Source organism: Stenella coeruleoalba, assembly GCF_951394435.1.
Source record: "Stenella coeruleoalba genome assembly, chromosome: 15".
Lineage (NCBI taxonomy): Eukaryota > Metazoa > Chordata > Mammalia > Artiodactyla > Delphinidae > Stenella > Stenella coeruleoalba.
The window spans coordinates 26,593,012-26,606,403 of NC_137161.1; the positions used below are offsets into that span (position 1 = coordinate 26,593,012).

At 39.1% G+C, this 13,392-nt stretch overlaps 1 protein-coding gene across 3 annotated transcripts in view; it reads right to left on the bottom strand.

The window, feature by feature from the left end:
- Positions 1-2,001: 2,001 nt before the first annotated feature.
- Positions 2,002-13,392, bottom strand: part of TPX2 (TPX2 microtubule nucleation factor) — a 59,554-nt gene continuing 48,163 nt past the window's right edge. For 2 of the 3 annotated variants that reach the window (XM_079946536.1, XM_079946535.1), the window contains exons 13-18: positions 12,707-12,802; positions 11,475-11,651; positions 10,896-11,042; positions 6,306-6,417; positions 5,469-5,656; positions 2,002-4,067 (exon numbers count right to left, since the gene is read on the bottom strand). In XM_079946536.1, the coding sequence (XP_079802662.1) occupies positions 3,957-4,067; positions 5,469-5,656; positions 6,306-6,417; positions 10,896-11,042; positions 11,475-11,651; positions 12,707-12,802 (831 nt within the window). In that variant the 3' untranslated portion in view covers positions 2,002-3,956. The remainder of the gene's footprint in view (positions 4,068-5,468; positions 5,657-6,305; positions 6,418-10,895; positions 11,043-11,474; positions 11,652-12,706; positions 12,803-13,392) is intronic. The other variant, XM_079946537.1, reaches the window with a different exon arrangement.

The following is a 13,392-nucleotide window of genomic DNA, read 5'->3' on the forward strand; positions in this document are numbered from 1 at the left end:
GCTGACGCCATCTCTGCAAGGGAACACACCTGGCAGCACCAACTATCTCTAAACCCCTTTGTAGCTTTCGAATTTGGAAAGCCATGATATATAACCTTCAAAGAACAAATTAAAATTAAAGGCAAATGCGTAATGCTATAATCTTATTGTTATAAAAAATGCTCTATAAATCTGTGTGTGTACATAAAAAACATTCTGGAAGAATACACAACTGGTAATACTGGGTTACTCCTGGGGAATGGGAGTAGGGGAAGTAAGAGACTTTCGTGTTTTGTTTTATACAGTCTGTATTGTTTTGTTTCCAAAAGGCAGTACAGTCAGCCCTCTGTATCTACAGGTTCCATATCTATAGATTCAACCAACCATGGATCAAAAATATTTGAAAAAAAAAAAAAGTCCAGAAAGTTCCAAAACACAAAACTTGAATTTGCTGTACATGTGCAACTATTTATGTATAATTTACATTGTCTTTACAACGATTTACATTGTATTAGGTATTATAAGTAATCTAGAGATGATTTAAGGTATATGGGAGGATGTGCATAGGTTATATGCAAATACACCATTTTAAATGTGACTTGAGCATCTGTGGAGTTTGGTATCCACAGGGGGTCCTGGAACCAATCCCCTGTGGATACTGAGGGATGACTATACTACTTTCATAATTTTTACATAAAAAAAGAAACACCTTTAAGAACTGCAATCTCACCTCCAACAAGAACCTCTAAACTCCTCCTGCAGCATTTTTTCTGTCTGTCTCATGCTACTCAATCACATCTTATCCTGTGTTACAATTGTTTGTGTATAAGACTTATCTATTAAATGCTGGAGCAACTGCCACTGCAGTGTGTCCACCACTCAAGCTCCACTTTCCAAGGACAAAATTCTGTGGAAAAGAACTGTTAAAGCATAAAACAGCAGTCAAAACGGGAACAAAGCAATTACACAAGAACAAAATGATCAACCAAATTAAGAGTGAAAGGTAATCTTGTATTAATTAGCACAAACTGTTAGCAATGGGGAATCATGACCAAGTCAAAACAACACTGAAAACAGTCCTTCCCAGCAAGTGTGGGAATTCTAACGATCTGAATGTGCACATGTGCTAGGAGTTTTGCAAAATTGCCAAGCAGATTGTGGCAGCCAGATTTCTCAGTAGAATTCAGTAAATCCTATTAGAGGACATGTTCTTTGTTTAGGAAAATTCCAGGGTGACCTCTGAGTGTTGAAAGAGAAGCTCTCTCTTGGACAAGGCCTGAGGGATAAAGAACCTGAATTTCTCTGTAAAATAAAAGCAGAGTTTGAGTTTCAGGGGAAACGGGAGGCTGTCCTAGAAAAATGAAGGTCATGTGAGGTGGTCCAGAAAGAAAGGACTCAATACTAGACAGGTTGTGCTGAGGAGGAGACCACCAGGAAACTGGGAAATTCTGGGAAGCAAGGGCATCTTAATTTTAAAAGCTATTTGCTCTGAAATAATATAATCCCTCTCTGTTGCCGTAACAGACTGCCAAACAATATCACCCTGATGTGGGTGTGTCCAGAGGGGGCAATCCAGAATGGAGCAAATGGGGTGGAAGGATCCCACAGGTCCATAATTCTCAATACGTAACACTCTTTCTAAAACCCTCAACTTGAGGGCCAGATTTATTCTTCTACCTGAAACAAACAAAACAAAAAATGAACAAAATATATGAAAAAATGATACTAGATGGCAATATATGAATGACAGTGAACTATTAGAGAACTGCTGATACATGGGAGAGAGAAAAGCTACAGAGGAAAGACACAGAGAGGGGATCAAGAGATGAACAGAGAAAAACCAAAGCAAAAGGTGTTCAGAAAAGGAAGTTGTCCCACCCCCATCCAGAGAATCCACAAGAGATATGAGGACTGGGGTAGAACTGGATTTTTCACAACACAAGGGATGGAGAACTCTATTTCTGTTTGAGGCTGATATCTAAATACCATCCTCATCTACCCCCCCCCCCTCCCCACGTCCAATCTGTTAGCAAGTCTCGTCAGTTACAGCTTCAAAATCCATTCAGAATCCAACCATTTCTCATCACCTCCACTGCTACCACCCTAGCCCAGGCCACTATCAGCTCTTACCTGGACAACATCAAGAACCTCCTCACCTTCCTGTTTCCAATCTTACATGCCACCAAGTCCCCATCCTACTCTATTTTCCACACAGTCAGTCAGAGAAACATTTATCACCTGACAGAAGAGGACAGTTACTTGTTTATTGTGTCTCCCCTTCTAAAAGGTAACCTCCATGAAGTCAAGGTCTTCTATTTCTGTTCATTGCTATATGCCCAGAGACTAGAATAGTGCCAACGTATATATAGTTAGTACTGAATCAATATTTGTTAAATGAACTACACAAGTTGTTATGGAACTGTACACCACATATCTCTAGGAAATGAATAAAGGAACTGCACTTTGTATCACTCTGTGGGCCTTCAGGATGCCCAGGGATCTGCAAATCACATCTTGCTTTGTTGCCTGTCACTAAATCTACAATGGCTTGTACATAATGGTCACTGAATGAATAAACAAAAGGAATATAACATAGGTCTAATATCATATATAGTGCCTAGGCCTAGCCTGGGCAAAAGATGGATGCTTTTATATCTCGTGGCACAGGAATAGATGACTGGTACAGAGTAGAGTTCATAAACAATATCAAGTCTAAAAGAAAATACACTATTGATAACATGGACCTAGCAAATTCTGTGCCAACTATGAGAAATACAGATATGATTAACATAATTTTTATCTTCAAGGACTAACATAATTTTAGTTATCTTCATCTCTACTAGCTTGTAAACAAGTACAAGTAACTCAGTGGTATAACTGTTCTACTAGAGATATACATAAGAAACATTTGGGAGGCACAAAGAAGGAAATCTTACCTTACCTGAGGAGGTCAAATGGTCAAGGAAAGATTTATGAAAAAGATTTTACTAGAGCTGAGTCTTATAAAGAAGAGTTTACCAGATGAGAAAAAACACATTTAGAGAAGAAGGCACAGTCTGTTTTGAAGGCATAACAGGCTTCCAGAGTGGTTCCTAGGAGGGAGTTAACAAAATATGGAAGGATATTCTGTCATAAGACAGAAAAGTCACAAAGCTCTTTCCTTTAAGGACAGAGCCTATGCTTTTAAAAGTTCCTAGACCCTCCTCTCAAAGTACCCACTTCCCCAATAAGATGTGACCTCCAAAGGGGGAAAGATTTAAAAACATCAAATAACAAAATCAGGGAGGGAAGACAAACATATTTATTCCAGTCTAGGTCACTGGAGGACTTAAAACGTGTACTACTCAGCGCCCCCTATTATCATCTGCACCAACAAGGGAAGAACGTGCCTGAACAGCAAGCTCTACCCGAGGCCAGCCGATGACTGCTGTGAGGTTCCCGTCAGTCAAGTCTCTTCCTCGTCATGCAGTTAATGAGGCTTCCCCCCTCGTAGCGAAGGGCTCCTTAACTCTAAATTCATTTTGCACAGAGAAGAGGAAAGAATCTGACATACTACTGATGGTTCCTCATTTAATTCATGACTTAAATCCTATCTCAGTATTTAACTATCTTTATTTTCTGATTAAAATAGGAAAAAAAGGGGGGTGGGGGGTAAGGGCAACAGAAATTACACTGTACTGATACAGAGACTTTAAATTCTAGTCAGAGTTAAGACCCATATTAAAGGTCAACTGATGGTTCCAAGGAAATAACTACATGGAGTCTGGTTGAGACATACATGAGTTGAGTCTCATTATTAGCCACAATAATGTAGGAAAACAGCTCTCAATGAAATTGGAGTCCACACTTGTCAGGCATGCGTAGGAAAAAGCCTGGAGAAATGAGTTCTCTCCATGCCCCTGTGACAAAGAAGGCTCCTGGTTTAATGGGAAGAGTAGCTCGGGTTCCCAGACGGTGTCCACAGCTCAAAGCCGAGTTTAGCAGTGGAATCGAGTGGAGAACTTAGGCGATACAGGCACGGTCAAGGGCTGGTCACTTGACTTGACTTCCACACCCTGGTACCTGCGTACTGGATTTGCCTTGTGTACCTGCAGAGTGAGAAAAATAAAGTTACCATTGATAAGGATGTTAGAGAACTACACTTATGGGTGTTTTTGCTCCTCTTCTTGAGAACATTTTTGTATAGTTTTGCAAATCCCAGTCACTAATTTGGGGGTTGGTGGGAGGCAACACAGTCTAGCAGCAAAGCACAAGAGCTCTGGAGCTCAAGTAGGTTTCTATTCAGGTCTTGCTGGATCCCTCAGCTTGCACCTATCTCCAGTTTGACTGTTCAGTACTAGGGTATAACGGGGCTGTACTCAATTGCAGCAGAAAGAAGATACATGTTAAGAATTTGCCAGAGTACAATCTTAAGATTATTGAGTCTTAATATTCACCAAAAGCATGGACAAAAATAAATAAATAAAATAAAATAACCAAGAAAGGTTGCCAGGAGAAGGCATGGTCCCATCCATCCTTCTTACAGTCTAAAATCAACCCTGAATCAAGCCAGATTGGTAGAGAGTTCTATGATACAGACAATCACAAGAGGCAGGATTCAAGTGCTGAAGAAAAGTCAAAACACTTGAGGCTGGTTTTGTGAGTACATCCAATCAGCATACGGTAGCTTGGATTTTGTCAGGAAACTAGTCCCTTTAATAGTTTGTCCCTAGAGCCCTCCTGTGGCCAGTCATCTCTACCAACAGCTGTATCAGCTGCTGGCTTAGCACTTTTAGACAAAACCTCAACAACTTACATATTGCTATATTCATCCTTTTACTAAGCATATGAAATTCTATCTAAAACTGTGTTCTTCCTTATTAATGCAGTTAATGTGGTTTGCTGCCCTCCTAGTGAAAGGGTCCTTAACGTGAATTAAGCTTTCTTTTTGGATAACTAATATTTAAATCATTATCTAGTGTTAACATGGAAGGTCACCTGGACTGATATGCACTATAACTCCAAGGAATTTGAGTCAAGTATTAAGAGGAAAATGAAAATATAGTTGTCACACAATTCCCACATCCTTCCCTACCTATGTATTCTAATTGTAAAACACATTGGTTTCCTTAAGCCTTAAGGCAATAATAAAAAGTTAAATAAAGAGTCCTACAAATATATCACTGTGCACTGGTATAGCACCTGATGTCCTCCTTATTTAGACCCCTGGAAGAAATTCTGACTGAATTCAGGATCAAAGATAAATGTATTTGTTAAATAACTAGCTTGTTTATATCACTTAGCAGATCCATGGATCACAATGTATACATCCTTAGCCTCGTTCACTCCTCAACTTTGTCACCACCCCTGGTTTGTCTGACTTCTCATTTTCACTCAACTTTGATGTATCCTTGGAGGCCACCTTAGATCCTTTCTGGAACAAGGCAAGGTACAGATAAAACAAAACAGACGCAACCATGGGTTAGTCAGTGCTCATGCAGCCCAGTTACCAGTTCTTTCCGTAGTCTGGCCAGCTCCTCCTTCTGTTGCTCTTCCTCCTGTTGCCTGGCCTCCTCCAACTGCTGGGCTTTCTGGGCTTCCACCTCAGCCATTCTCTTCTCCAGCTCCTGCCGCTCCTTGGCTCTCTTCTCAGTGGCCAGCTGAAAAGTTTCTTGAACTAGAGAACCAGAAAGGCCCTCTGAGTACAGAAACAGAGAGAATATTGGTGCACAAGCAAGACTTGCATAAACCTAGCCCCACAGATCCAGCAAGTGATAGATATGCATGGCAACAGAAAGGTGGACCTCTAAGGAAGCCTAGTTGGGAGAAAGGTGGAGTAAACCACATACAAAAAGTCCTAAAATTTTAAGGACCCCTATAAATCATTGGAAGGGCCCCTATAAATCATCTAATTAGGAGAAAAGCATGACCTACACAGGTGAAGTAGCTTGCTCAAAACTACATAGTGATTGTGAGACAGATTTAGGAAAAGAATCCCACTTTTCTGAAACGCTGCCCAGTGCTTAAGGAATCAAATGTTTTCTATCTAAGGCTTGCTTTAGGGTGAACTCCAGAAAGAAGTCCTGGCTCTCCCTCACTTACTTGCTACTCTCTGGGTGGGGAAAGTAAAATTGTTGTTGAAATGCCAGGTGTTTGTTCTATGAATCTGACCCCAACACACTCTACAAATCAACATAGCTGCTGGATTCAATAAAGAGCTAGGGGAGAAAAAATTAGATCGCCTACAGGCAGATGCTTCTGGTTGACACAGCATTGTACTGACACAACTGAGTCCCAGGAAGTCTAACCATTCTGCCCCAATCCCCCAAGAATACATAAAATACTACCAGTAAGGGATTTTTTCTCTCTCTTAGGAACAAAGGGCTCCTGGGAGATGACGGTGTTTGGACGAGCCTTGAAGCAAGCTGCTTCTTTCTGCTGTTTTAGTTCTTCCTCCAGCTATGAGAAAGAAAATCTGTCAGATAAGCAGCCGCACTACTTTCCATAACTACCATCTCAATGACTCAAGTTCGAATGTTTCTGAACAGTTTCATCTACAAAGACAGCAGGTGATTTAATCTAAACTCAATTAAAATCCCTTTTACATTAAGTAGATCAGACTAACAACATCTGAACCCACTGAGAACTAGAAAATACCTTGAAGATACTTTTAAGGCCTACTTAACATCACAAAAAGTAAACAAGTAGACATTAATATACCCCTGGATGTGATCACCTGTAAAGTATTCTCCCTCCCAATCCCCAAAAGAATCTAACCAGAATTTAGTCAAGCCTCTTGATCTGACTATTCATTTATAGGAAATACAGGAGATAGAGGAACATATTAATCAACACGTTGGGAATACAATGAGCAAAACCCAGATTGTAATACCTATAGGAAAACTCTCGCCACTATTACTCAACATAGTTTTGGAAGTCCTAGCCAAGGCAATCAGAGAAGAAAAAAATAATAAAAGGAATACAGACTGGAAAAGAAGAAGTAAAACTGTCACTGTTTGCAGGTAACATGATACTATACATAGAGAATCCTAAAGATGCCACCAGAAAACTACTAGAGCTAATCAATAAATTTGGTAAAGTTGCAGGATACAAAATTGATGCACAGAAATCTCTTGCATTCCTATACACTAATGATGAAAAATCTGAAAGAGAAATTAAGGAAACACTCCCATTTACCACTGCAACAAAAAGAATAAAATACCTACGAATAAATCTACCTAGGGAGACAAAAGACCTGTATGCAGAAACTATAAGACACTGATGTAAAGATGATACAAACAGATGGAGAGATACACCATGTTCTTGGATTGGAAGAATCAACATTGTGAAAATGACCATACTACCCAAAGCAATCTACAGATTCAATGCAATCTCTATCAAATTACCAATGGCATTTTGTACAGAACTAGAACAAAAAATCTTAAAATTTGTATGGAGACACAAAAGACACCGAACAGCCAAAGCATTCTTGAGGGAAAAAAACAGAGCTGGAGGGCTTCCCTGGTGGCGCAGTGGTTGAGAGTCCGCCTGCCAATGCAGGGGACGTGGGTTCATGCCCCGGTCTGGGAAGATCCCACATGCCGCGGAGCGGCTGGGCCCATGAGCCATGGCCGCTGAGCCTGCGTGTCCGGAGCCTGTGCTCCACAACGGGAGAAGCCACAACAGTGAGAGGCTTGTGTACTGCACAAAAAAAAAAAAAAAAAAAAAAAAAACAGAGCTGGAGGAATCAGACTCCCTGACTTCACACTATACTACAAAGCTACAGTAATCAAGACAATGTGGGGCTTCCCTGGTAGCGCAGTGGTTGAGAGTCCGCCTGCCGATGCAGGGGATGCGGGTTCGTGCCCTGGTCCGGGAAGATCCCACATGCCGCAGAGCGAATGGGCCCATGAGCCATGGCCACTGAGCCTGTGTGTCCGGAGCCTGTGCTCCGCAATGGGAGAGGCCAAAACAGTGAGAGGCCCGCGTACCGCAAAAAAAAAAAAAAAAAAGACAATATGGTACTGGCACCAAAACAGAAATATAGATCAATGGAACAGGATAGAAAGCCCAGAGATAAACCCACGTACCTATGGTCAACTAATCTATGACAAAGGAGGCAAGGATATACAATGGAGAAAAGACAGTCTCTTCAATAAGTGGTGCCAGGAAAACTGGACAGCTACATGTAAAAGAATGGAATTAGAACACTCCCTAATACCATACACAAAAATAAACTCATAATGGATTAGGGACCTAACTGTAAGACCGGACACTATAAAACGCTTAGAGGAAAACATAGGAAGAACACTCTTTGACATAAATCACAGCAAGATCTTTTTTGATCCACCTCCTAGAATAATGGAAATAAAAACAAAAATAAACAAATGGGATCTGATGAAACTTAAAAGCTTTTGCAAAGCAAAGGAAACTACAAACAAGACGAAAAGACAACCCTCAGAATGGGAGAAAATATTTGCAAATGGAGAAAGGATTAATCTCCAAAATATATAAACAGCTCATGCAGCTCAATATTAAAAAAACAAACAACCCAATCCAAAAATGGCCAGAAGACCTAAATAGACATTTCTCCAAAGAAGACATACAGGTGGCCAAGAAGCACATGAAAAGCTGCCCAACATTACTAATTATTAGAGAAATGCAAATCAAAACTACAATGAGGTATCACCTCACACCAGTTAGAATGGACATCAAAAGAAAATCTACAAACAACAAATGCTGGAGAGGGTGTGGAGAAAAGGGAACCCTCTTTTTTTTTTTTTTTTTTTTTGAAGAGGGAACCCTCTTGCACTGCTGGTGGGGATGTAAATTGATACAGCCACTATGGAGATCAGTATGGAGGTTCCTTAAAAAACTAAAAATAGAATTACCATATGACCCAGCAATCCCACTCCTGGGCATATACCCAGAGAAAACCACAATTCAAAAAGACACATGCACCCCAATGTTCATTGCAGCCCTGTTTACAATAGCCAGGTCAAGGAAGCAACCTAAATGCCCATCAACAGACGAATGGATAAAGAAGATGTGGTACATGTTTACGATGGAATATTACTCAGCCATAAAAAGGAACAAAACTGGGTCATTTGTAGAGACATGGATGGATCTAGAGACTGCCATACAGAGTGAACTAAGTCAGAAAGAGAAAAACAAATATCGTATATTAACACATATATGTGCAACCTAGAAAAATGGTACAGATGAACCGGTTTGCAGGGCAGAAAGAGAGACACAGATATAGAAAACAAACGTATGGACACCAAGGGGGGAAAGTGGTGGCAGGGGGTGGTGGTGGTGGTGGTGTGATGCACTGGGAGATTGAGACTGACATGTATACACTAATATGTATAAAATGTATAACTAATAAGCACCTGCTGTATAAAAAAATAAAATTCAAAAAAAAATGGATGAAAATTAAAAATGAAATTCTATAAGGTCACCTATAACCCCACCATAAATAACTATTATTAACATTTTAGTGTATAACCCCTTTCATATCATATACATGTAAACACATATACTTTTAAAATAAATGGTCATATTATTCATATAAAAAAACCTATAGGAAAATCAAACCAGTTTATTCAACATATAAAATGCAAGTAGAGCAGCCTTTAGATTAAAAGGGATTTAGAGATTTATCAAACAAATATAAAATGTGGACCTTTTCTGGATCCTGATTTGAACAATTTAACTGTTTAAAAAATGAGAGATTAGGGGATATATGAATGCTGACTATTTGTCACTATTAAGGAATTATTGTTAATCTTTTTAAGTGTGATAATAGTATTGTGGTTATGAAATTCTTTTAATCCTTATATTTTAAAGTTACACATTGAAGTAGTTTTGGATGAAATGAGATGACACCTAGGATTTGCTTCAAAGTAATCTTGTATAGGCAGAAGTATCCAGTATAGAGATGAGTAGGTAGAAGTGAGATGAAATAAGATTTTCCATGTTTTGATCCCTAGAAAACCAGGTGACAGTTCATGGAAGTTCATTATACTATTCTACTTTTATGTATGACTGAAAAACTTTAAAAAATCTTTTTGTGATGGAAAATATACAGACATTCTATGTCATGGTCCTTGAACGAGAGATTCACTACTGCTTCCAAAGCAACTGTCCTAAGTTCTCCTAGAGAACAGTACCAACAGGGAGCCTACATTTAGTTACTTAAGCAATCATATCTCTTGGGCTTCAAGAGGGATGACTTTCTACAAACAAAGATTAGGCCAGAGCCCCTTTTGGACAGAGTCCAGAATAAGAGACAATATCAATACTGACAAATTTAGGGATTCAGGAGATTATTTTCCAGACAGGGCAGAATTAGATCCAATTAAACCAGCCAACAACCAATTGACTGTTTTAAATCACCTGTCATCTATAAAGAGCAAATAGCACACTATGTTGCAAAAACAACATACCATATTAAGAATCTATTCTCACCTCTCAGTTTCTTATCAAAGCACCAACAGAAAGGAGTGAACATTTAATGAACAAGTCTAATAAATGGAATAGATGAGATCTTTAAGAATCTCCTGACACAAAAAAAGCCTAACAGTTCTCACATTCCCCAGGTGATCACTTACAGCAGAGATCAGCAAACTTACGCCGCAAGCCAAATCCAGTTTGCAACCTCGTTTTGTATAGCCCTTGAGCTAAAAATGGTTTTTATATTTTTAAAGGGTTGAAACACACATACACAGAGAACATGTGACAGAGACCACCTGCACAGCCTAAAATAACACATAGCAAACTTTTTTATAGAAAAAGTTTGCTGACCCCTGATTACAGTGACAGCCCCTAAAATAATCCAGTATGTTAGTTCCCAGAAGTTCAGTGTAGTGGGTCTACCTATTGTAACAAATCAACAATCAAACAATTCACATTTTAGCTGCTCTCCCCAGCCCCACCTGGTGCTTCCAAGTCTGTGCCTTCAGAGCACCTCTTCTGTCAGTCTCAAAGCAGAAAGGCTCAACCTGGGTTGTATTCTTCACCTTCTTCTCCGGCAGGTTAATGGTGTCAAAATGAGGCAAAGGAAGCGCCTTGAATTTGGGCACCTAATAGAAAAGAAAATGTAAGATTTAAGATAAGGTCTTTCTAGTCAGAAAGCAACAACTACTCCAGAATATTTGGATGAATCTAAAAAATAGGAAAGGCCAGTTTTCAAAGCAGCTTGGTGTAGCAGAAAGAGTATTGGGTTCAAAAGGAAATCAAGGTTTTCCTCCCAATATTGCCAATGACCAGCAGCATGATCATGGGCAAGTCACTTAAGCTCCCTGTGCCAGAATGGCACTTAAATAGCCTTATGAAGTATAAATAGGGCAAGTAATTTAATGGCACTTTAAATTACTTGCCCTATTTATACTTCATAAGGCTCTTAGAGGGATCAAAGGAAGTCAGTGATTTATAGTTAAAAGTGCAACATAAAAGATTACCTTTGAGGGATCAAAGAATAGTACTATGCTACTTGGAGAAATGGAAACACCTACCTCCCCTTTCTGCAGTTCTTTTATTTTCTTCTCCTTCTGTAACTGACGTTCTTTGTCTCGAGAATCAAAAGAGAAAGGGCATATTTCCACAGTTCTCCCCACTGGGATTTGGGGCTTAAAAGGCATTCCAAAATATGGCACAGGTTGAGCTCTTATCACTACTGGCTCCTCCTCTTCCTAAAGAAAAAAAATGCAGTTTAGAAACAAGATTCCTGGCTCTCTCTCACCTCCTCTGAATGTGGAGTCAGAAGACATTATGTGAGAGAAGTCATTAATTAAGGCAAGTCACTCAACCTCTCAGGTGTCTTAGCTTCCTTTTCTATCAAAGAGGAGTATCTACCAACTCTCAGGGGTGAAACCAGTGTGAAAGCATTTGATAAACTAACATAATTACTCTTAAAGGATCTAAAATTTTTCACAGGAAGGTTGTAAAAACTAAATGAGATCAAACAGTTTGAATAAAATGAAGAACAGAAGAAAAGTACTAACCAAGCATATACCTTGGCCTCTTCTTTGACCCAGACTTCAGACTCCACTAAAACATGTGACTGGGAGTATTCCCAGTTGCCAAACCCAGAATAGGACCAAGTAAGTTGATTGGATTCAAGCTGGTAACATAAGATTACTGTGTATTTTAGTTTCAAATGAACCTATAAAAAGGCTTATGCCTGAGATCTGCTGTAAAATTATCCTAACTCTGGATATTTATAGATATTTATAGATAAACTCTGGATATTTATAGATAAAATGGGGGATGTAACAAGAAACTAGCCTGATCAATGACAGTTTATATATTCCAACTTCATGAACCATCACCACACAGTCACCTTTGCAACCCTTGGATTAATGGAGATAGTTAAGGACAGGGTGGATGTAACTGCTTAGTATGAATTTTAAAAGTCCCTCACTGAATGGTGACAATAGCTGGGGCAAAATAGAGTATAGGTCTTGGGAACTTTTGATCCACATTACAACAGGGTGATTTCCAATGCAACAGAAACAAACATAGCTCCAATAAGTTACAACCAGTTACCACTGAAAGCCAAAAGATTCATACCCTTACTAACTACTTTGCTCTTGGAAGAGCAAAAACAGATGATCAATCATTCATACCCATTGTTAAGACAACTCCAGACAAGAGTGATGGCCTTTGTATTCCACTAAGTTTAAGAAAGAATAATGCTTAGATTGATTATGTAGAAGGAGTAGAAACCCCCATCCCAGGGAATCACCTCATCTTCTCTGGTGGGCATTCTGATTCTGTTCTTCAGAGCAAAGGCCGGTGACTTGGGGACAGTGATTGGAAGTACTTTCTTTTCAGGAACACCCTGGAAGGAGTAAGCAACTCAATTAGATATCCTAGAACAATCTCTACTAGGCTGTGTGATGAGATCAATCCCTTTCTTAGAAGTTCACATATCAGGAATCAAAAAAAGCTAGTTATTTCAGTATGTTGTTAACTTATCCAACTAAGACTGGTATGTATTAATGCTCCAAAGGTGGATTAACATGACAGAAGAACAGCAAATAACAAAAACATAGTTTGAGTTGCATATTCAACAAAAATAGGATTCATCAAAATCTTTTTTGGTATTTATGAAAAACACTACAAAATAAACTGTCAATATTTTATTGTTTCTCTCCCATTTTATACCCCAATCCCTTAAAAACAAAATCAAAAAGGACTTCCAAATGTTATCTAGGAAAAGAATAGATACTGTCCATTCTCTTAAACCTATTCCACATACATCTCTAAAATAAGAACTTATATTTTAAAATATTAACCTCAAAAGGCAAATGGAAAAAAGTACGGGGCAAGGGTTAGCCTAATTTCCTTTTGCCAAATAACTGGACAAAGAACAAGCAGTTTACAAAGATATACAAGAGGCTCAATCTCAATAATTTTTAAAAATATAAA